The sequence below is a fragment of the Alligator mississippiensis genome, chromosome 3 (assembly GCF_030867095.1).
Source record: "Alligator mississippiensis isolate rAllMis1 chromosome 3, rAllMis1, whole genome shotgun sequence".
NCBI classification, from domain to species: domain Eukaryota; kingdom Metazoa; phylum Chordata; order Crocodylia; family Alligatoridae; genus Alligator; species Alligator mississippiensis.
In genome coordinates, this window is record NC_081826.1 from 167159151 (window position 1) to 167183988 (window position 24838).

The 24838-nt window shown below is 41.8% G+C and overlaps 1 protein-coding gene across 2 annotated transcripts in view; it reads right to left on the reverse strand.

The window, feature by feature from the left end:
* Positions 1-330: 330 nt before the first annotated feature.
* Positions 331-24838, reverse strand: part of ACO1 (aconitase 1) — a 48856-nt gene continuing 24348 nt past the window's right edge. For both annotated transcript variants that reach the window (XM_014596344.3, XM_014596345.3), the window contains exons 5-21: positions 24068-24137; positions 23779-23962; positions 21306-21445; positions 19797-19968; positions 19145-19245; positions 17962-18078; positions 16422-16581; positions 14097-14232; positions 13347-13431; positions 11907-12063; positions 11289-11413; positions 11056-11160; positions 10154-10296; positions 8224-8371; positions 5990-6112; positions 3742-3927; positions 331-1532 (exon numbers count right to left, since the gene is read on the reverse strand). In XM_014596344.3, the coding sequence (XP_014451830.2) occupies positions 1419-1532; positions 3742-3927; positions 5990-6112; positions 8224-8371; positions 10154-10296; positions 11056-11160; positions 11289-11413; positions 11907-12063; positions 13347-13431; positions 14097-14232; positions 16422-16581; positions 17962-18078; positions 19145-19245; positions 19797-19968; positions 21306-21445; positions 23779-23962; positions 24068-24137 (2266 nt within the window). In that variant the 3' untranslated portion in view covers positions 331-1418. The remainder of the gene's footprint in view (positions 1533-3741; positions 3928-5989; positions 6113-8223; positions 8372-10153; positions 10297-11055; positions 11161-11288; positions 11414-11906; positions 12064-13346; positions 13432-14096; positions 14233-16421; positions 16582-17961; positions 18079-19144; positions 19246-19796; positions 19969-21305; positions 21446-23778; positions 23963-24067; positions 24138-24838) is intronic.

Below are 24838 nucleotides of genomic sequence, written 5' to 3' on the forward strand. Positions count from 1 at the left end.
GTCACTTTCTCCTAGAAGCAAGCAGAGCTATAATTCTCATAGCAGTGGAAGAGTGATTTCAGCTGTGACAGAGTTGGCAACATTGAATTCACTTGGAAGCTGTGTTATTTCTTCATAAAGCAAGAGACAAATGCTTATTTTTCTAGAAAAAACAGGATTATAAACTCTTGTCATGCCTCTTTTGGGTTAGATACCCTGTACTTTCATGGATTGGATAAAGGTCATTGTTGGGATTAGTTTTTGATAGTAACTCAAACATATCCCCATAACAGGTTCAAGCTGTTAGTTTGTTCAGAGACTTAGACACTACGCAAAGAAATCCATGGCAACTTATTTTTGAAAATAGATTTAATTTCATTAGTTAGAAATTTTTTCCTGCCCCCTTCCCTGCCCCACAAAAGAGACCCACACTTTCATAAAAGCTTGTGCTCAGACTTCAAAGGAACAAAGTTCACATTTTTTTGTAATTCATAACAGCTAAGCCATTTAATACATTTCAGCATTAGACTCCAAGGGATTCCGGCCAACTTCTATAAAAGCAAGAAAAAGCAAGTCAGGGTTTGATGCTTAGTCCAAAATCAGAAAAGGAGAAAACCCCCAGTTTGCACTGTCAGTTAATTTCTGGAACACTGAAAGAAGCTGTTTGGTGACAGAGTCTAACCCTAGATGGACTGAATATACAAATCAGCAATCAATACTTAACAGATCCACAGATTCCAGCACTGTTTTTGAATTAACCTCCATATACTAGAACAGTTCATCAGTCCAGCCACCATACAAAACAATAATAATAAGAAATTTAACTGGGGAAGATAAGAGGATTTTTAATGTCAAGAAACTGGATACCTAAGGCCACGTTCACACGTGGTGTGGACATTTGATTCCCCAGGGACAACTAGCAAAGGTGTACGGTGTGCTGCTACTTGTTGTCCCTGGGGAATGCCCATGGCACACATGCTCTGGCATGTGGCAGGCTCCTGTGGGGGTAGTACAGGAGGCAGTCTTACCTGGGGGCCTCCCAGGGCTGCAGCAGCGGTGATTCTGCCACATGAAGCCTGGCCAGCACCTGCAGTGTGGCTCTGTGTAGCCCAGCTCCACTTTTGACTGGCGCTCACTGCCCCTTCATGTGCCACTCTGCTTTTCTACTCCATGGGTTTTTTTGACCCCTGGATATCCAGGGGTCAAAAAACCCTCTGTGCTGGTCCCTTGCAGCATGGAGAACAACTGAATGTGGGGTATGTGGTGCCGCAGATGTGTTTGTGGCACCACATACTGCACAGCCGTGTTCGTCTGGACATGGCCTAAGAGTGTAAATGAGCTCCTTGATAATATAATCCACAAGGAGACCATTTCAGTTTAGGCTTCTAAAGTTGTGATTATGAGGCTTCTGTCTGGACGTGTGCTCAGTGTTGCTTCGATTAGGTTGCCATTTTGCGAATCATGTAGTTCAAAATGCCGCCATTGTGGAAATAAGTGAGTTCCACATCAGTGTCGAATCTCATGATGGTTGGAAAGGTTTTCCCAGTATCCAGCTGTAGGAGTAAAAAAAACCCAAAACAATAAAATACAGGTCATGCTAAGAGAGGACAACATGCAAGTTCCAAATGCAATGTATGTTATTTGATAGCTTGATTAACAGGTCAGAAAACCAGAGTCCAGAAACCATGGTTTAGGTTATAGAAAGTAACGGTAACAGACAACCTTCTATTAGGGGGAACCTCTGCAGATTGCCCCAAGCTAGCATATACACTCTCTTCTTTCTAGAATAGGCAAATGCAGCCATTTGTAGAGCTCTAACAGCTATCTAGACAATAAGGTTCAAAAAGCAAACAAGGGTTCATGTGAAGTTTGAAGCTTTATTTGAGCAACAAGAAACATTAGGAAAGAAGCAGTCAATGTGCAGCTATTAAAGTGCCACAGGAACAGGTATTCTGATTATTGGTCCATGTAGTCCAGTATCATGTGTTTGCCCAGAACCAGATGCTTCAAAAGAACATGAATCCCTCGTAATGGCCAGGTAAAAGGGATCATGTAGGACTTCTGCCTTGGTACATGAAAGGTTACACATTCCCTAAAGGTAGATATCCTTGACTATGGAAGGGAAACAGCCCCAGCTATTTAAAAAAAATACCTTTAATACCAAGATTTTAGTTTATTTTTATTCTAAATTTATTATTCTATTTTTTAAACCAAGCACTGATTTGTGTTTCTGTTACTGGCTATTAGAGAAAAATCTTACCTCTCCACTTTCTCGATCAATAAGAATTTCCAGGAGCTATGCACACACAATCTATACAGTTTTGTCAGTTTATTAAATGATTCACTGGCAGCAGGAGTTCCTTCATCTTAAGAGGATTTAGAAATTTGACCAGAATGGGCACAACTGATTGCTACTATTTGTATTGTGGTAGTGTGCAGTATCTCATCATGCTAGCTGCTATACAGACTGCCTCAATGAGGCATGTATAGAATCATAGAAAATGAGGGTGACCACCCCCAACTAGATCATCCTAGCCAAGGCTCTGTATAGCCAGGACTTAAAAATCTCCAAGGATGGAGAGTCCACAACCTCGCTGGGTAACCTGTTCCACTGCTTCACCACCCTCCTAGTGAGAAAGTTCTTCCTAATATCTATATCTAACCAGTATAAACTGATTTAAAATGTGAGTAGGCCAAATCTGACTCTCTATACCAGTGTAAACCAGAGCTCTCTGTTAAATATCATCACTTTCGCAAGGGATAACTAGTAATGAGAAGTCAAGGCAGATATTCAAAGACATAGGTAAGCAACAGCCTTCTACATCCAGCATCTTTAGTTTATTCAGATTTCCTGCCTGGCAGGTGCATCAGGGTGCAAACACACATTGCTTTAGTGCTGCCATAACTGTTTTTCCTTTTACCACCATAAACATTAATGAAGATCGATACCATTTGTCATACCATCAATGCCAAAATTGGTGGCTGTGAGAAGAGGAGATAACAGCTTCTGCTGCTTTATTGTGGCACATGTCTGTTAGCTTTATGGCAGGAGAGCACAGTCAGCTCAGAGCTGCCCTTCCTCTCCAGTGGCCATGGGCAGGTGCTCACAGTGCTTGAGGGGCCCAGTCCTGCAACTGCAGGAATCCCCACACAGGTTTGGGCACCTGCCCAGCTTTTCCCTCTTAAAGAGATGCACGCTAGGCAATTTCTGTGGCATGCCTCTGCGAGCAAGGAACATATCATCCATTGTTCCTTAAGACTGGGCCCCAGCCCAATATGGAAACAGCAGGCAACGTGCTTTTTCCCAGTCAAGTGGATTAACTGTGCTGGGACAGATCCTGCCACAGCTGATCCATTTCATTTGACAGCACCTGTTTATACCATTGGAGCCCATTAGGAATGGCTGGACATCACCTAGACTGTGGTTCCCAATCATTACTTTCTCATTTATTTGGATATAATGCATTTACGTGTTTCCAAATTAGCTGTACATTACTGAGATCTCAGCATGACTACTGCGATTCACTGCTGGAGAAAGGGGCGGGGAGGATTAAATCAAACTCAGGATATTGAGGGAATTCATCAATCCTTAAGCTATGATCCCCACAGTTTTAAGCATGTTCATTTTATCTCTTGCCATGCTACAGCCCTGTAACAATGTATGCTTACTACCATACCTGTGACTAGACCAAAAATGCTATTATGCAGAACTTCTAATTTGTTAACTGCTTTTGAAAATCTGATCCATAGTATCTCATTTACCTTGATCTGGACATTCATCCTTGGTTTGAGTTCTTCAGGAATGACGATTGTGTAGCGTTCCCGTCCAGTGAGGCCTAGAGTCCCAGCATTCTCCCCAGGCAGGTATTGCAAGGGAATCACCCCCATTCCTACTAAGTTACTGCGATGAATTCGCTCGTAGCTCTCAGCAATGACAGCTTTGATGCCCTGGGAAAATCAAACAGATTCACTGCACTTACATTTTGAATGATCTCTTGAGTGGGGGAAACACGCATCTAACCAAAATGTATTCTCTTGCTGTACTACAATTATAGACCAATACTCTAACAAAGATGTCAAGCTTCCTACACAAATGCAGGGGCCTCCCTGATTTTCAGTGCTCAGCACTCTCTGAAAACTGGATCCTTTTAGAGGAGTCCCCAAGCAGGGAAGCATTAGTCATTTGAAAGTCTAACCTTTGTTGACATTTATTTTTTTTTATTCCCAAGGGCAGCATTAGGGAGGGGCTAGGGGGGGAGCTATAGTCTCCCCAAAATTTGCCTTAGCACCCCCCCCCGCAGGCCAGTGCTGCCTGCCCGCAGAGGCTCAGCCCCCACACCAGGAAGAGGCTGGCGCTGCCCCTGCCCAAGACAAAGAACAGAAAGAAGCATGTACCTGTGCAGCCTGAGTAAGCTTTCACTGCAATGAGTGCCTATGCTAAGGATTTGTTTCAATATTGTGTCTCATAGCCATTTTCTAGATGCCCATACAGAAACAAAGACCAGGAAGACAAAACACCAACCTCTGCATCAGTGGTAGGAGTTTCTAGACTATATTTAATCACAATATTGAACAATGCAATAAAAGGTATACTTAAAATAGCCCAAATTCAAGTACAAACTTTCACTTAAGTCCAGACCCTCAGAAAGGACCTGGACAAGCAGAAGGATAATGCACAGATAAGCAGAAGTTCCATTACACTTTCAGGAAAGAAGTTAAGAGCAAAATTTATTTTTCATTTACTAAAATGGCAGTAGATTCCCTTTACAAAATGTGTATTGCAGTAGTATCCAGGAGCCCTTTGTATATGGTGCTGGACAAACACAGAATGAAACTAGTCCCCATCTCAAAGAGTGGTAAATATGCTGTGGCATTATTGCAGTCCTATCTTCCAACCCTCCTAGAAAGTACTGAAGGTAATGCTAGAGGGGTGATAACAAAGGCCAGAAAGTCCCTGGGCCAGATAACAAAGGGCCAGATGACAACCCACAATGTGGCTGCACATATCTTCCTCCTCCAGCTCTTCTTATACTACATATAAGACTGAAATTATCCAAAACCAATGAACAGATAAACAAACAAAATATCTAGCCACAGTTTGGTTAATGAATGATCCACATAAACCCTACTGGCTATGAAGTCATTCCTTGTTCCTAAGCTGCTGCTGAGGAGTCTGCAAATAATCAATAGTCTAAAAACTGATCATAATGTGAAGCACTACTGGTTAACTTTCATTAGAATTCATGACAGGCATTACACTTTAACTTCAAAAGCAGGCAGACAAAACACCAACATCTGCATGATTAGCAGGAGTTCCTAGACAAAAATCATGCATTTTCCTGCGAGAAAAATATTCTCAGATACCTATCATCAATTATCTGAACACCACACTCAAACTGCAAATCCTGGCACTTTCATTCATTCAAACGTACTTGCATAAGCTTGTGTCTTACTAATTACACTACAGCCTTAGGCCCTTTTCAAAAGGGCAGTCTTGTGTAGCAACGTAACGATTGCAAAATATAACACTACCTATAGAACACAACAGTTCTTAGTACGTCTGATGAGTTAATTTTTAATTTGCTTTTCCAGCACAGATCTTAATATGGGCTAAGTCACCATTGAACTTAAAAAAAAAACAAAAAAAAAAAACACCACCCAGCAGGAGGTTCTGATATAAATGTAACTCTTGTTCTTAAATGCCACTTAGTTTATCCATAGGAAGCCACATCAGGCAAATATGATCTTTAAATTCACAGTGTTTATGGTTAGAGTCTTCTCGCCATATGTGTCTGGGTGCCATATCCCATTTAAAATGGATGCATGAAAAAAAACATGGTATGAATATTTCTTTGAGAAACTTAGACACCTAAATGAAGTGGGGAATGTGTGCACTAGGGTGCTACTCTTAAGCTACTCAGGAATTTGTCAAAAATGGGTACCCATACGACCCTCCCAAACATTCCTGGCTTCTCTCCTCTTCACTCTCCCTTAAAGATTAGCTACTCACCAGCAGGAAAGGTCCCTTTGCTGCCCAGTCCCGAGAGCTTCCTGAGCCATATTCCTTACCAGTCAGCACGATGAGGGGCTGGCCAGCCTGCATATACCTCTCAGCAGCATCAAACACATCAAGCTGGAAAGAGAAGACCAGGCACATTGCAAACCTGGTGGGGAAATGCAACTACACAGAGGTAAGAGGGACCAAAAAACACTGCCACAAGGGGGCTCTAGCTCCTCACTTCACACCAGTACCATTTCATTCCATATTCTCTATGATCAAAAGCAAATGGCTAACATCATGCAGCAAGGGAGTGAGACATAAGCTACAATCAGTCCACTCTGTTCAGATAATAACTAGAGACACTGATGTAGTTACACAAGACTGATTCAGAAAGTAACAGCGCTTTCACAACAAAACCACTGTATGCGCCATGAGTGGGAAGCTACACAGCAGCAGTAAAAACTGATAGCAGTAGCATCAAATGCACCCATTATTTAGCACTGTGTAGAGAAGTCATATAGTTCATTAAGTGATCATGGCACACAAAATGGTTTTATTTCAAAATTACCATTACTTTTTTAAACACCCTTGTAGATATTACCCACTCCCAAAGTTTTGTTCCTTTCAGGTCATATGAATAGGCATTATACCAACATTTTATTCCCAGAAAAACGACATGTCATCCAGCATTTACTGACAAGTTGTCTCCATGCCACTATCACTTTTTCCATATTCTCACAAGGGGTGACCAGAACAGGACAACAGATATTGTCTTTCATGGTGTATAAGTTGGGTTTTGAAGCCCAATTTTTGGATCTTAAAAATCACACTTGACTTATACATGATGCCACATCAAATAATTGGGCATGGAGCTGGACTCTGCTGGCGCAACCCCATCCCCTGGGCCTGGGCCACAGCAGTGCTGCTTGCAGGGGATGGGGGCACACCAGCCGAGTGCCAAGCACGGCGCTGCTCACAGGGGATGGGACCAGGGCCGGGCTTGGCACTCGGCTGGTGCAGGCCCATCCCCTGTGAGTGGCGCTGGTGTGGCACAGGCACCGCTGCTCGCAAGGGATGGGGGTCGCACCAGCCAAGCACTGAACCCAGCCCCATGCCTGTCTCCCAAGAGCAGCACCAGGCTCAACGCCGCTCGCAGGGAACAGGGCTGAGCTCAGCACTCGACTGGGGATGCGCTGCTCAGTGGACAGGGACAGGCTCAGCACTTGGCTGTTGTGGCCCTGAGCCCAGCCTCAACTTCTGTGCCTACAAAAATACTTATCTTCCAAATCAGAAAGCTGAGGGTCGATCTATACACTGTGTCAACTTATACACTGTGAAATACAGCATTTTATGTAAAACCAGATTCTCCACTGGTCCTCTGTAAGTCCTGTTAAACATAGTCTTTGGCATACATTTGTTTGTAGTGCTACAAGTGCTGTATCACTCTGCAGCACTACAGAAGTGAGTGGTGTACACATTGTTCAGAGCTCCCTGGCTCGAGTGCATAGTTGCTGAATAGGTGTGCTCCTCTGCTCTGCCCCGCCCCCCCTCACAAGCACCAGGTGAGGACATCTGCTGCTGCACTGCTGACCCATCAGTCCCTGGTGGGACATCAGCTGTTTTCAGGACCCCAACAGAATAGCAGTAGCGCTCCCTGATGCTGCTCCTACAGAGGCAGCAGCACCCATCCTGCCACAGCAGTGATGGCACTGGATTCCCTGAGCAGAGCTGCAGCTCCCCTAGTGCAGCAGCGAGCTCCATGACAGCTCACTGTGGTGAGCAGAGCTGTAACCTTAGGTCACAAGTGGGCTGCAGGGTTCCTCCCTGTGGGTTGTCAGGGAATTGGCTGCTTTGCCTCACCCTTCAAAGGGATGGGGTGGGAGGGAGGAAAAGAAAGCCTTGTTGGATGCTGAGGGGTCACAGATCCTCTGTAGCACAAGTAACTGGATATATTACATTACATTTTGTGACACTACAAGACCTAGTGCTACAGAAGTTCCAGTTTCAAAACAGAAACATTTCTGTGGTGCTGCAGGCCACATATAGCGCTGCAAATGTAATGCGTGTCCAAGGCCACAATTTCCAAAATAGCTGCCACCAGACAAATAATACAACTCAATAAACTTGCAGAAAAAGGAACTCCCCCACCCCCTTTAGACCCCAGCCATCCTAGATTTAAAGAACAGGCTACTATGCCAAACCCAATCAAACTGTGGGAAGACAGCCAGCCCCACTTTACTCACAGTTTCCCCAGAAGGAAAGTGGATGGTCTGAGGTCCCTGTTTATTGATGAATTTGTTTAACAAGCGAATGTTGGCAAATGTTCCTCTGGCCATGACATCGTCATTACCTCTGCGGGAGCCGTAAGAGTTGAATTCTCTAGGAGTCAAACTTAAAAACAAACAAACAAAAAAACAGGTCTGTTTTTAAATCAAAGTACCTCCATACTTTAAAGTGATGAAAAGACCTTTTTCAGTTCAAATCCAGCCATGCTTAAATTTGGTTCAACAGCCCTCTCATCAGGCTCTTACAAGATTCCCATAAACACATTATGTCAGCAGCTCTCGACTATACATTAGTTCTATTTTTCAGATTCTTTTCTAGCCAGTCTGTTTCAGAGCCTGTTCTCATAACCCAGAACCTGCCTAGAATAGCTGTCAAAACAAAACACTGTTAGTCCCACCACAATGACAATAGGATTGCAGTCAACATTTATTAGATTCACAGCCACAAAAACCAATAGAAACCACTTCAGATTCCCCATTATTCAAAAAGTTCCCAATGAATATAAATACTGCAACAACCAGAGATCCTATAGTTCTGATCATGTATATAGTGCCTTGCACAAAGATGGTCCCTGTCTAGAGTGCTTAGTCTTGGTCAGTGGTGCTCAACCTTTTGGCCTCATGGGCTGGGTACATGGTGCAGCACCTGTTCACAGGCCAGATTTGTTGGACTGGTGCTTGGATCAGGACCTGTGCACCAAGATCCCACCTTCTGTTACACCTGGATCCAACCTTGCGCAACCTGGATTGGGCCCCACTTGCCCATATCTCACCGTGTACTGCCTAACGAGCCCCATGCACCAGATCTAGCCTCACACCCCTGGATCCCAACTTATACTTCCCAAATCAGGCCCAGAGCACTCAGATCCCACCTTGTATTGCCCTTGCCTCATGCACCCACTTTAACCCACACTATCTAGCCCACAGGACTTCCTACAGGTCCAAAATTTGGCATCAAGGGAGTGTCAGCACTGCCAATACTCTCCAACCACCAATTTTTTTGACCCATGAGGAGCCCTGCTGGCTGGATGACATGGTGCCACGAGTTGTATCTGGTTCTTGGGCTGGGGGTTGAGCAATTCCTGGTCTAGGTTACTAGGCAAACAAACGGACACAAGGTATCTGTGAGGAAGAGTATTTGGAATCCTAATTTATCAAAAAAAGTGTAGGAATCACAGCTGAGCCCCAGCCCAACTATACATCCAAGACTACTTCCCAACCCAGCCTGTAACAGGTGTGTGGTACAGAGAGCTGCAGTTTGTACTGGGCTACTGCCAAAGTGTGGTTGAAACATGTTGCAGTTATTACACAAGTTGAATGTGAGATTAATTAGATTTTAAACTGATTGACATCACTGGGACAAATGAAGCAAGACATTTGCCTTCAATGACCCATGTTACTTCAGTTCATTTTATTTACAAAATGATTGGATAAACTGTTACAAAAGCACAGTTAGGGTGTACTTCTGATTTTAAGAGACTTGGACCATTCTGAGAGAATGGAGGTAGACAGGGAACAAAGTTGCCACATTGCTTGTGAAGCAAAATGGGAAGCCATTCCCCTCTGGGTCATTACAACATTAAGTCAACTCAAGACAAACAAAAAAAAGAATGGGAACTCATTTACAGCAGTATCACAAAAACAAGATGTTCTCAACAACATGCTTTGGTGACTTTATCAGTGCAGCTGCTGCAACTGGCAAAGATTGAAGATTTAAGCAGGAGCTTCTTTGGCTCAGAATGACCCATAAAAGAGAAGTCTTGTATTGCAAAGGAAGTGCATTTGAGACAAAAATCCTAGTTCTGCTAAAGTGTAAGTATGTGTTGCTGCTGCTTTTGATGGAACCAAGACTTGGCAAGGTTCTCTGGAAGGAGGAAACTTGACTTACCCTCTGCTGGTTAAGTAACGGGCAGCAGGGCTGTTCCTTGCTATATTCCCAGCTGGAGATATGTGGTCAGTTGTCACAGAATCTCCAAAATTTAGCAGGACGTAGGCATCTACTATAGATTTAGGAGAGGAAGGCTCCAAAGTCTAGCAAGCAAAATGCAAAAGAACTCATCATAAAAGTAACCCAGGATTTCTTTAAATAATTGTAAAGAGAAGATGAAGAAGTGAAAATGACCAAGTATATCTTGCCTTTTTATGTATGCTTAGCTGCAAAAGATGGTTTCTTACAAACACCATTATTCCTCAGACATCCCCAGATCTGCACAGCATGAGACTGTTACAGATTTCTGATGACTGATTCTCCCTGTTCATATACTTGCTGTTCTTTCACTGTTCATACACTTGCTGTTAGAAAATACAGAATGCTTCCTAATTTCTGTACCTGAATAGTCAAATGTATTAATATCTAAATAAGACTGAGTTGAGTGCCTACCTCATCTCAGAGCAGTGAATTGTTTAAATAGCAAGCTTTTTACTTCTCTACTTTTATTTTCTTTTTTGGGGGGTGGGGATGTGGGGGTTTGCAAGACAGAATTTCCAAAACAGAAGTCATTTAGGTTTCTTTGGAAAGTCCTTACCAAAAATTTAACTAAAAAAAGAAGTAAATAAAATAAAAAGGAAAGACCTAAGAGTGAAAAACCAAGCACACGGGTATAAGTCACAAGCATGTTGCTATGTTACAAAAAGTGTGAGCAGAATTACTCCAGACATACACAGACAGATTTATTCTAGGTTCACACTACAGTAATAGAACCAAAGCCCTGAATGCACATTCAATGCCGTTATTTAGAGAAGTGAACAGAAAACTCTTTGGAAGGAAAAAAAACAAAACCCTGTACTTACCAGGTTTTCAAAGAAAGGGGGAGACTTTATATATGTAGACTTGGGATTCCAAGTATATAATTTATCTGATGGGGCATCTAAGGCATTCCAGGATTCATTTCCTGTCTGAAAAAGAGAAATCCCCATCCAATTACGTCTTTGCGCAAAACTTTTCCAAGTGAAACTTACATTAAGGTAGGGAAGCCTTCAACCATATCAAGTCAAACAACATAACGCACTAGGGATTAACTCACCTCTATTTTCTTGTAGACTTCCTTGAACATCCCAGGAATAACATACTGACGTTCAACAGCCTGGATCTCATCTCTTGTTGGCCAAATGTCTCTTAGAAAAATCTTATTTCCTTCTGCGTTTACTCCTGCAGGAAACCATGCATACATTACATTAAAAAATAGTTTGGTCAATATTTCCACATACACATTCCCACTTCTCTATAATCTAGTCACAGGAGCTCTGCTAGGCAGTATGAAGGTTTGATGTGGAATAGGCGCTCACACACTCCAGTGTGAAAAAAAACAGGATGCACTCCCGACTAGTATTTGTCAGCAGATGCTGCCACACAGACCTTCCAGCTCTGATGTGCCCCCATCTTGAACCTTCAAGACCCTAGTAGTTAATAAACCCAAGAAGAAACTTCCACGAGTTTAGAAGGTGCTGGTATTTGGGCTTCTCTCTCATGTGCCTAGTAGCCATCATAGGTACAGGCTTTGCATCCTAATAGCAATTCACTGGCGTCTTCAGTGACCCATGCTGAAAAGGTGCTCACTCTGGACTCTGACATTAAGAATCTTAACATCAATTGATTTCACTTAGAAGAGGGAAGGGAGGAAAGAATCCCAGTGTCTTCTTACCCAAAGGTTCTTTCTCAAAGTCAATCCTTACAGTCCCTGCAATAGCATAAGCTATCACCAGTGGTGGTGAGGCTAGGTAATTGGCACGCGTATTGGGATGGACGCGACCCTCAAAATTCCTGTTTCCAGACAACACACCCACAGCTACGAGGTCTCCCTGCAAAACAGGCAAGAAAACATCAAAACAACAGTCTAAGAGGCTTCTTGCTCAAATGCATTTGGCAGGTGTATGTATGCATTTGGTATCGGAGTGATCATTTACATTCACATCACTTTTCTTTCCAAAGGATCCCTAAAGTAGCTTCCACAGAGAAATGGAAGCATGAAGCAGTTACTGACCCACTACTGGGAACCTGACTAGGGGACAAGATAGCTAGCTAGCAGAACAACACAACTTAGAACAGCACACAGCAGAGACCTAGTTAAATGGCATGAGGAAGGCCGAAAGATGGGATATGATTTGGAGAGCGGGCAAGTGGGAGTGCTTTTCCAAAAAGAACCAGGGCATCTTCTGTGATGCCATGTCCTCTGAACCTCTTCCTTATTTCTCATCTAGAACGGGTGGGCAACCTATGAACCACGGGCTAGATCTGGCCTGGAGTTATTTGATCCAGCCCATGGAGATGGGGAGTCAGCAGCGGGAAACTTTGGCTGCAGGTATCTCCCCATGTCACTGCAGGAAAAAGTGTCAGCAGCAGGCGGCTCACCTGCCCAGCAACCTGTCTCTGACAAACTGGGACATGCCAGCTTGCAGCCTAAATGAAGGTTCCTGATCAGCAATCTAAATGGTAGCATAGCTACCACCCTAGAGGAAAGGTGAAGATCAGAGGGAATCACAAGGACCATCTTTTCCCATGACACATTCTTCTGAAGGACAAACCAGATGATCAAAAATAGTCCTCTGTGACCTTAATATCCGCAATCTTCTTGAAGCACCTTGGTCTTCCTTGAAAGCTTCCAAATACTGAACTAACCCAAAAACATTTTGCACACAGATATATGGCTACAAGCCAATCTCAATGCTGGTTACAGATAACGGTCAAATCAACCACTATATGTTACCTGAATAGCAGGTGCAAATATTGCTTTGGAGGTGCCTAACTTCACCCTATATAAATTGAGCTCTGTAGGTCTTCAATAAAACCATGTGTATTAGTGGCCTGATACCATTTGCTGCTCAGGAGTAAGGAATAAGAAATATATTCTGACAAAAAAATAAATCATTGCTAAACCCTCCTTAAGTCAAGCAATTTTCAACCTCCTACCTGACCCAAGATCTCTACAGGGCATGAGAGCTTCCAGGCTCTCTCAAAATGAAAACCAAGTTTTGAAAAGTGGAGCAAGTAAAGATTTTGGGGCACTCAAGTGAAATAAATGAATTGACTCTGGAAAAAACTTCTGCTGTTACATCCTGCAGAAGATTTGATTGCAGCTGCCTACCTGAGTGATGGCTGCAACAACAGGCTCTGGTAGAGGTCCACTGTTCCCAATGCAGGTCATACACCCATAACCCACAACATCAAACCTACAGGTAGTGTTAAACATATTAGGCAATCATTAAACATAGTAGTTGATATCAATCACTGCATGGTAAAGCATATTATATGACAGTGAAGCTATGCCTATTTTGAGATGTGTTATGTTGCAGACAAAACTGAACTGTGTTGCAAAATGGTTCGTGTTCTATTACTAATACCATAAAAGAAAAAAAATCCTTACTTTGCACATTTTTTAAATTGCATGCACATGTGCACCCAGTTGACATGCACAAAGAGACATATGTACATAATTATGCATACAGCTAGATACTAGTGCACACAATTGCAAATACTAGGCATCTATTTTTCAACCCTGAATAGGGAATGATGCCTTGCCTGTTGGTATCGAACAAGGACTTCTAGTACAGGAGTTTACGCGTGATGCTATTTTAAAACAATTACATTTAAGAAACAAGGCATTCCATTACTTCAAGACGTCAAATCTTTGACAAAAGAATGAAAAAGAAGAGCCAGCTGTCAAAAAGGATAGGTGCTTAGCTGGTATAAGAGTCACCTGACTTAATGGTGTTACATCAACTTAGGCAAGTCTGGGCCCTCTGGGCTCAACTGCATCTTTCGTTACCTTATTACATCACTCGTTTTTGCTTAAGAGTTATAAGCCCTGGGACTGTAAAATGAAAATCCCTCTTACCCTAGTTGAGAAAGGTAAGGCATTACTCCACTGTCCCTCAGATAGTAAGTCACTACTCCACTTCCTGGGGACAAGCTAGTTTTAATGTATGGCTTGACAGTCAGACCAGCATTGACAGCTTTCTTCGCTAGCAATCCTGGAAAACACAAAGGACATCCATAATTATTCTTAAAAATGGCACCCTCCAGGAAAGAAAGAAACAGGGCCGGCAGCATGAACAGCTTAACTGAAAGATTCCATTTTTCCTACTGGTTGGTCTTTTCAGGCCCTAATTCAGAAAAAACACATGCATAAGTTCCACTGATCTCCATGGAACAAGAGCAACAATAAGTCAATAAAATATGGATAGTTATATTCAAAGGTACATTTTGAAGCTTGGTTAGAATGAGGACAGACTGAAGATAAAATTTAGGCACCTAGATAATGCTGGAGCTATCTGTATGCATCAAAACAAGTGGCTTACAAACAACAGTGAAAAGGAGCCATATAACATTCCATATGACAGACTGGTGACCCAGGACTGAACTAACTGCTGGCATTGGATCACAGGCCTCAAATGCAGATGCATTTGCCAACAGGAAATCTAGCCCCTTGGCACAAGCAAGTACTCTTACAACTTGTTGGTTATTTAAGGAGCATTTTGTTGCTATTTTAACAAGCAAACCGTTCATAGCAGTGTATAACCATCTTTAGGATATGGGCCACATTAACAGAAATGATCCTGACTATCACTGGGTATTTATGTCTTTTAAACAATTTCTCTGAATCCAGGTGAAATCAGTGATCCTGGTAGAAAAGGACTTTGAAGGCAGCAGCCTTCCATTCATGGATACCACACAGCATGGATACCATAGCAACTATACAGATTTTAAACCACAGTACCCACGGCCATGGTGGCCTGAAGTTCAAAGCACTTAAATAAAAGGTTCAACTTTCACAGGTGCTGAACACACAGTTTCTAGGGAAGGAAATGTGAATTGTAGGTATACAGTCAAACCAGACATTTTTAGGTGACCATACAATGATTGAGCCTCACCCAGTTCAAGAATATTGATGTCTAGTGAATTACCATAAAAGACCTTACATGACTAGAACACGAAAGGCTGCAAAATTGGATACTCAGAAAAATGTCAGCAAATGCCAGAATTCAGGTAACCTGGGCACCTTAGTTCAGGATACCTGCACATGTATTATAACACAATTCAGAAATGTATAATGAGGCCCCTGCTGCCACCCCTCCAGAGCATCAAGCCATACTCAGTTTCCAGAAAGGATGGTGCAAACTCAGTGAGCAGTGTGCCATCTTCTTGTTGCTTAATACGTGATCCCACATTTTATTTTGTGCATACTAGTCAAACCCCACTTTGAAGGCAGAATTCTAAACTATTCTGTTGGCTTTTCTGTGATGTTGACCACCACTGTAATGGAGGGTTTCACAGAGATATGGATTTATCATAACATCATGCCTTTATTTGGAGGATGGGGGAGGGAGGGGAGTATTTGCTCCCTCTTTCAAATGGGGACAAAGCATAAAGGATGTCGGGAGACATGTGGAGATGCTGCTCCAACTTGCTGTAATTACCCAGGGCCCATGTAAAGACACCAAAGGAGATTAAGGGGGTCCATTTACTTTAGGTGCCTAATTTGAAACACTTTGGACCTGATTTTTCTAAGTACTACAAACAACTATGTAATATGAAAGTTCAAGCCCAGGTTCAAATGACTTAAATGACAGCCACTGAATGTTCAACACTTCTGCCAATCAAACCCCAACCGAACACAGGGAAATGTTAGAAAACTTGATTATGGGCAGTTCTATCAGCTCAATAATATAAGCAATTGTTTGGCATTGTAACAAACCAGAAAGGGGAAAAAAAAGCCCCCACTTAAAAGCTAAGTCACGTGCAAATGGCAAAAGGAGTTTAGTTATATTCTGCCCAATCCTGCAAAATAAACTTCCTGTCACAATCAAGCACACCTGCTCTGCATATATCAAATTCAGGGTCATCTTCGATTCGAGTACATATGGTAATATTGGCCCTTACTTGCACCTACATCAACACTTAACACCTTGAGGTGTGGAACAGGTAATAATTAAGTTGATTTGCATTACAGGCTAGACAGAATGAGAAAAGGCAAATTAAACTGTTACCTAGAACTGCCAGGTAGAAACCTAAGTATTTTCCAGGATTCCTTTTTCTAACCTTAGACAGTAAATTCAGTGAGACTCCACCGACAAGAGAAAGATCCATTTGGCCTCATTTGTTAAGATGCAGAACTGAAGTCACAGAAATACTTCTACATGTAAAATAATCACACACTTACCAGCTCCTAGCATAACTGAGGGGTTGCTCGTATTAGTACAGCTGGTAATGGCTGCAATAACTACTGAACCATGGGTAATCTCAAAATCGGAGCCTTCATAAACAAACTTCACCCGGTCACTGTGATGTTTAGGGGCAATCTGGAATCCTTTGAATCCTTGCTAAAAGGGAAAGATCAAAGCCAAAAGAACACAGTTAGCCCAAATGTGTAAGCTGAGGTGTTGCAATAAACAGTCATTTGCAGGCCTTTTCAGTGTCAAGTGATGAGTATACTACAGTTCTTCCTCTATATACACAGTCAAACATCAGCTCACATTCTAAGTTCTTGGGGTCCCTAGGTCAGTCCTCAGTGACTCAACTAAGCTGATTTGTTCTGCTGGGATTACTACTGCCCTCTCTTCCCTAAATGATGAGAAAGAAAGGTGAGGTATTTTGCACAAGAGGACTGCACAGATTCAAGTTCTGAGTTCTACAGTTTCTGCTGGAACCCAGATCAAACTGTACTTCATTGCCTGCTGGGAAATAGGTACCCATCTATCATAATGCTCTCAGATATTCTGGCCATTATGTCCAAAATATAAGAACACTGTATGGTCACAAGTTTATGTTGAGACATGGCACAGTAGTTTAACAATTGATAGTTCAAAACAAAAAAAAAATGAAGTGTGTCAGTCTCAAAATTTGGCTATGATAAGAGGCTTGAAAAAATACAGCAAACATCAATTTAGTTGGATTTGAAAAATGTAAGACAACAATTCATGGCTACTACCCAAAAAGTACAGGACATATGCATTTTAAATTCTTCATATGAATTCACTTTTAAAGGAAACAAGCCCAATTTGCAAAAGTTTAGATCTGGTTTCAGATCCAAAGTTTAAGGATGTTTGGGTTTTAGCAGTTAGGTTACAACCCAAGTCTAGTTTTTATTCATTGGTGCTTTTCACTGGATGGAACACAAAGACCCCCCTAAGTGTTTTTGATTTTGCTTCTTAAAAATAAGGCACCTCTAGAAACCTGTAGGAAGTCCTAGTGATGGTAGCTCATGTAAACATACCCACACTAGTCAGTTTGGATACTGCTAGCTGTGTACTTATGGCAGCACGGGGTTCAAAGCCAAACTGGATAAACTGGAGCAACACTTGACAAATTACACCTCAGGCTGAGCCCTACGCTGCTGCAGCAATACAGTTACTTTACACATTGCTAATTTAAATTTTGCTCAGGTATATCTACAAAGGATGAATTATAGATGCATCCTTTTATTAGTCTACAATTAGCACAAGGGAGTTACTACTTCAATACAGCAGTGGCTTCCCTAATAAGCCACCTACATTCCATGACCCATAATTTGAGAACCATTAGTTCTCAACTACTTATTCAATATGATTGTTTCCTAACCTACAAGTGAAAGTGCAGGAAATGTTCTTTCACACAAAATAATTTGTCCCTTGTAGTGAATTGACCAATACAACATGTCAGTTAAATATCAGACAGCTTCTGAAAAAAACAGACATTTCAGTTTGGGGGTGAAGCATACTTACCTTGGCTCCCAGGCAAGTCTCAAAGTCCTTCTTCATGTCTGACACGGCTACTTTGTCCTGAGGTCTTTTGGGTCCACTACAACAAGGCACGACAGTATGGAGATCCAGCTCTACAACCTGGACAACAGGGGGAACAAAGAATCTCTCACCAAAGCACTGACATGAAGCAAAACAAAGGAAGAAACATTACTCTAAAGGACACTTGTATACATTGAATAATTGGGGCAAGGAACATCAATAGGTTAAGGTAATATAGTTGGGGATGGTCCTGCTTTGAGCAGGGGGTTGTACTAGATTAATTCCAACTTTAATTTTCTATCATTCTATGAATAGCTACCATTGACTTCAAAGGGGCTATTCAGTTTCTTACAAGTTTTAGTGCTGATACCATCCAAAGAAAGACTTTAAGGGCAACTTTTCTCACAGCCATCTGAGGTGAGTTACAAGTTACAATATTGTTGGCTCCCAGGTAAAAAGGAGCCTAAAATGGCCTTGGCAATTTTGAGAATTTTGCCCCTCCATCTTGTCTTCAGAAGTCAACACACATCCTATTGCTAACATTGGGAAATACAGCACAAACATACTATACAGCACATAGGCAAACAATTTGTGATTCAAATCTTCTAGGTAATCTTCTCTCTTATTACAAAATTTTAGAGATTGTCAAACTCAATTTAGCTCTGTTTCCACCCCCAACCCCCATGTTTCCTAATTATAAGGGCTGGTTCTTCCCTTCTATAAAATCCATAAAACCCTGGCTAATAAGTTCTCTCACAGTAAAGTGACAAGTCTGCTTTAGCAATGCCAACAATGAGGGGCTGTTGTTTTTTTATTGAGGTTTCTGTTAACAAACCATGACCTTTCAGTTCCCATTGCTTCTTGAATGATACAGCTTGTATTATTTAGTGTCACATACCCAGCTTCTTAAAAGCCTGGTCCTGGCTGACACAGCCATGGAATGGATAATTAACCATGCTACAAAAAGATGCAACTGGGGATGAGACTATAAAGAAAGTTAGCATGGAAAGTTAAAAAGTCAGGCTATATTTTTTCCTTGCATCTTTTGAAATCCACCTTTACAAGATCAAATCGAAATTAACAAATGTAAATAGTATTGAAGGGGAAGGGCAAATTGGAGGAATAAAAGGGAGACTAGAGACTAAATATTGATCAGTCTACTAACCTGAGTGAAATCTGGATCTTGAGATGATCTATTGAAGTCTCTAAACATTCCCACCGCTTCAAGGTATGTCTTTATATGCTTAATTTTTTCTTCATCACGGCCTAAAGTGAAAGACATTATAAAATAAAAGGAAAAAAAACAGTCAAACCAAAGAAATGCAGCAAGATTTTAAATAGGCAGAACAGGGCATTTTGTAGGAAGGTTTTATTAGCAACAGCTTAACATACACCTAGCTGCTGTTTTACTAAAAAAGCAGGAAGAGAGAATCTGCTAGATCACAGATTATCTCAAACTTGGGTAGTTTATTTACACCCCAAGGTTTGAGTTGAGTTCTCAAAGATTTTTCAGCAGAAAATCCCTTATGCTGGAGCCCTTACAGACATGATCTGACCAGCTGCCCAGTACCCGAGACAAAGAGTTGCATTTTTATAACATATCAAATAGTCCCTGTGCAGATAAGCAAACCTAAGAGGTTTATAAATGTACTAGCACCAAAATGCATGCTGTTGTGGTTCCAGTTTCAGCCCCTTTCTTACCCATGGTGAGCAAAAGAAATTCTTTTCAAGTCAACAGAATTATACCAGCAAACTGAGGTCTACATCTCCAAGGCTCAGTGCCAGTTGGTAATCACCTGGCTGCTCTTCATACTCACCCGTTTGGATCAGGTACCTGATGCTAACTTCATCTACTGGAAAGAAAGCAGCAGTTGCTCCATACTCTGGACACATGTTGGCAATGGTGGCTCGATCTGCAATGGACAGCTGGGCTACACCAGGCCCAAAAAACTCCACAAATTTACCCACAACGCCAACCTGGCGAAGGTGCTGTAATAACAATAACAAAATTGTTCAGCATCATGTCTGGTATTCGGTTTTTACAAGCCACAGAGCTAAGGTACAAGGTGCTGCTCTACACTAGTAACCCAGATTCTTTAACATTCTTTAACCAGACCAGAGTACCAAAAACCTTTACATCTCATCATTATCGAGGCCAAATATATAGGAAAATGTTAACACTCCTCTAGTAAAATAGGGGAATTGTCATTCTGAACCTCATTTTCCTCTTAGTTACACTGGATTTAATGTTGGTGTAACTGCACTGGAATTAGTCCTAAATTACCCCAGCATAAGTGAGAAGAAAATGAAAACCAGCATCCTTCACTTTACAAAATGCATTTATCACCAAATGTCTCTGACAAAATTCTTAGATACAATCCAATTCCCTTAACTTCTTCAAAAGCAGAGACCCCATGTGCCACATGACCTTCTATGGAAAACAAACATAAAAGAATGAGAGTTGCTATACTGAGTGACTGTGACAGAAATAAAAGTAATCGGAGACGGCCCGTGCATAAATCAGCTGCCCTGGGAAGAATGAGTGCCACCAATTGCAAGATTTTTTGCTCCATGGACACATGAACATTTGAAATCAGATAAAGATGGATGACATTTGGATGAACTCAGACAAAAGAGGGTAAAAATGTCAGATTTCCTAATCCTGCTTAGCATTTGGCTTTGATGCCCCATGATGAGCTTGTGTACTAGATTTCTGAATTCCAGCTCAACAGAATCAGACCAAGTGACACTTAAATATTGCCACTAGCAGTGGTGCAAGGACTAAAAACCATTACGCTTATGCAATATGGGAGTGATAAAGTTGTAAACCAAACCTTGACTTCAGTATTTTCTGACTTGCTTTCACATTCTCATTCCTAAATGTTAAAACCCCACTAATAAAGTAGGTTAAGTTATATTATGTTTAAAGATGGGCATCATTAAAACCCTCACTGTTACTCATTTATGCATCTTTTTCCATCACCCTAGTTCCCTCTCAACCTGTTATACATCTTGGATCAGGATTATAATTGGCTTAAAGAATGGCTCACTAAGGATATTAAAGCCAACAAGGGACAAGCAGGATTGGACATTGATTCAACTGCCAGTGGTGCAATGGATTAGTAGGCAAGAGCAGACAAAGAGCTTGTGTAACTCAGGACCTTCACTGGATCTCAAGGAATGGAATCAATGTCGAATTCTCAGAGGGGGCTCCTAAGGCCACTCTAATGTTAAGACAATGCATGTAAGTACAAATGCCTGTGTTGCACTTTAGGATGTTACAAGAAATCTTCCTAAGCAGTGTCAAAAGTGGTACAGGTATTTACCTTTGTAACTGTGAGCACTATGTCAGTGGATGTTACAAGAGGTTGAGGATTTCCTTTCAGCTTGTAACCGATCACTTCAGGAAGCACCATGCTGATTGGCTGACCCAGCATCACAGCTTCTGCCTCAATGCCACCAACTCCTGAATCCCAAGACATTGCATGGTCAAAGGTTTAAAAAGGAAATAAATCTAATGAAATAATGTGGTTGCAAATGAAGTTAAAATGCAAGAAGAAGTCAATAGATAACAAGGTGGAGCTAGAGGGCACTTATCAGACTGCTCCAGTTTGTTTTGCATGCCATTTAAACCTCTGTTTATAAAAGAGGGCCAAGTTCTCAAGGATTCATACCATCTCAAAACTGAACTGCATTTAAATGCAATTGCATTATGCTGCTGCTTGATCTGCCTACACAAGAATGAGTTGAGTTCAGCACTGTTAGCTAATCATGAGTGAACCCTGGACCCAGAAGATTTTTCCTCTTGCCTACATGTAACACCACTGAGGGCAACTTGTCCTAGTCTACACAGACCAGTCAGCAGCCTGTCCGGCAACACAAATTTGTTTAAACACTGTGTAACCATTTCCTTGAAGTAGAGGCCATCATGACACAGTTCATCTTCCAAACAAAATTATTTGTACTGCATCATCACCTACCAGGCAGTTGTGGCTAAGGACCCCCATTGTGCAAGATGCTCTATAAATAAATGAATATTTTTCTTGTTCCAAACAGCTTACCATGCAAGTAAGAAAGATGGTCTGATACAGTGCTTTATAACCAAGCTAGCAGAAATTCCTATAAAACTATAAGAAAGCAATGTCTATAAAATATGAATACTGTAGCACTAGGTAATGTGGGCAACAAAACTTTACTAGTATGTTTGTGAACAGTTACATCATTGTAAAAGTCTTTGGGGGAAGAAAATTTGTGCTGAGTACAATTTGATCCTGGAAAAAGTAGGGATTCTATTGCAATACAAATTATTAGAGTTATTGGAGCATTTCTTAGGCATTCTCTATACTAATGACATCATGACTTCAAATATTTTGGTTACATTTATATACTTGTGCTGCCAACATTGCAAAGCAGCTGTTGTCTGCCACTGCATGTACACATTTCTATCTGTTGCTTTGACAAGCATTATTTAAGCACAGAACATCAGTATTAGAGTGCCAATATCAAGCTGAGACATCTTGTACTTTACACCCTCTCATTAATGTTGGCTTAGAACCAGAAGCTCCAATCCAGCATTGCATTTATAGGTATCATGATTGGGCAAAACCTTAAGAGCAGTTAAGTGACTGAGGAGCTCTCTGTCTTTCAAAAAGGTGTTGGCTCCCAAGAGTGGAAGTCACCTCTGAAACTGAAAATTGGGGTTTTTTCCTATCATTTAGGTGCTTTTTTGGGGGGGGGAAAGTACCCAGGAGAGTTTTCCTCATGCTTGTTTATACTCTAAAGAGAGAATATTAAAAAAAAGACCCCAAAAACTAAAAATACAAACATATACACATAAAACATCCCACCACCTAATGAATAAAAGCAATGTGATTTGTTGTTGGCTACTACTCTTTATCATTGGGTATAGAACAGGAGACTAAGTTAAAATGCCCTGAACCTATACGGTTATTTGAATTGGGAGAAAAAAGCAGAGGGAGGGGGAGCAGGGGAAGATCCAAAGGGGGCCAGGGGTGCAATGGCATGTACGCCCCCCACCCCCCTTCAGTCACCCACACCACAGGAGCAATACCCAGGGGTTTTAAGTCCCTGAAGCAAGAATCCCTCCCCCCTTCATGCTCAGCATGTCACCCCCACACTGTTGCCACTCTGTCCAGCTGCCCCAAGGAGGGAAGCTTCAGAGCTGCCCCTGTCCACTCCAGCCAGACTCAGCCAGGGACAACCGCAGCAGCATGCAGGTCCCTCCTCCCTGCCCAGTCCCCCTAAAAGGCTGGGAACAGGTGCAGAGGAAGGGAACCTGCCTGTACTGCTGCTACTGCCCCTGCCTCTAGAGGAGCCTGGCTCCACCTGCAGGAGTGGCTCTGGAGTCAACTTCCCCACCCCCAGGTCATCTGGGGACAGTGGCAGCAGTGGGCAGGGGAGGAAGGGGGGAAATGGGAGGGGAGGGAATGTGCCCACTGAGGACAGAAGTGGAGGGAAGTGGGAGGGAAGTTCCTTACCTGCTTGAGGAACTTTTTAAAAATTTATTTTATTTTTAATGTCCCCAGCTGCTGCTCATGTAGCACTGTCTGCCTGCCCTGATGGGCCACCCTGCAGAGCTGGTTGCTGCTCTGGCATCACCACTTTTTGAAATCCTGGATCTTACCATGGAGAGGAAGTGGGGGGAGAAGCTTGTGATGCTTAATCTGTCTTTGTTTCAACACAATAGATTTTTTTCCTCCCCGGTTCAGCTGAGGTGCATTTTGCCAGTAACTCTAGTCATACTCAGTTAAAAGGTACTCAAACATTCAATCCACTTACCCCAGCCAAGCACTCCCAAACCATCAATCATTGTAGTGTGTGAATCAGTGCCCACCACACTATCAGGATAAAAGTACCCATTCTGATCGAACACCACTCTTGCCAAGTACTCTAAATTCACTTGGTGGATAATCCCCGAGCCTGGGGGAATAATCCTCATGTTGTGGAAAGCCTGGGAGCCCCACTGAAAAACAGGGAATAGAAACCCAAAATGTTGAATGCCCAAGAACAGTAAAAAGGTGTTAATTTAGCCTTTCTTTGTAAATGGAAACAAGATGTTTTCTTCTACCTTCAAGAACTCAAACCTCTCCTTGTTCCTTTCAAACTCCAGATCTTGATTCTTCTGTAAACTGTCTGTCCTGAAAATGAAAATAAAGATTATCAAGAGCTGCAGGTCTCCAACTGGATTTGGTGTGTGGTCCAGTGTGTGTGTTCACAAAAACAAAAGAGCCTTTGCATCTAACAATGTTGATCGTATTCATATGTTCTAATCTCACTGCTGTAGTGAGTGTGAGGCAACTGATGAAAGGGGTTTAACAAGTCAGTTAACACCTACAGTATGTTTCAGAATGTTAATGCTGTATCCAATGAAGGCATTAACTTGACTTAGTAAAGTCTACTCTGCATGTTAAAGCAAAGGAAAGTTTTTAAAATCTAAATTATAAGCTATCAGCACAACAGTGAAGAAAGCTGAAACATCAGCATCCCATAATTACGACTAAATATACATTATAACTGATTCAAAATCAGTACTTTTGAAACACACAAGAAGTCCCTAAGCTTCTTCTGAAAGGTTCCAAACTGAAGCTTTTTCCCTTGTTCTGAGAACCAACTTATACATTCCTGAATACTCCCAAAGAACTAAACAGTACAGCTGGTCAACATTTTTAAATACTTTACAAACAAACAAAAAACTCCATGAGCTTGAGACAAAAAAACATTAATTTCTAGTGAAAAAGAAATTTCCAGTGAAAATAAAAAGATTTAACAAACTTAAGAATTAGAAGTGCTTCAGTTCTGATTTCACCCGAAAAAAAAAAGAATATTCTATCCTTCTGTC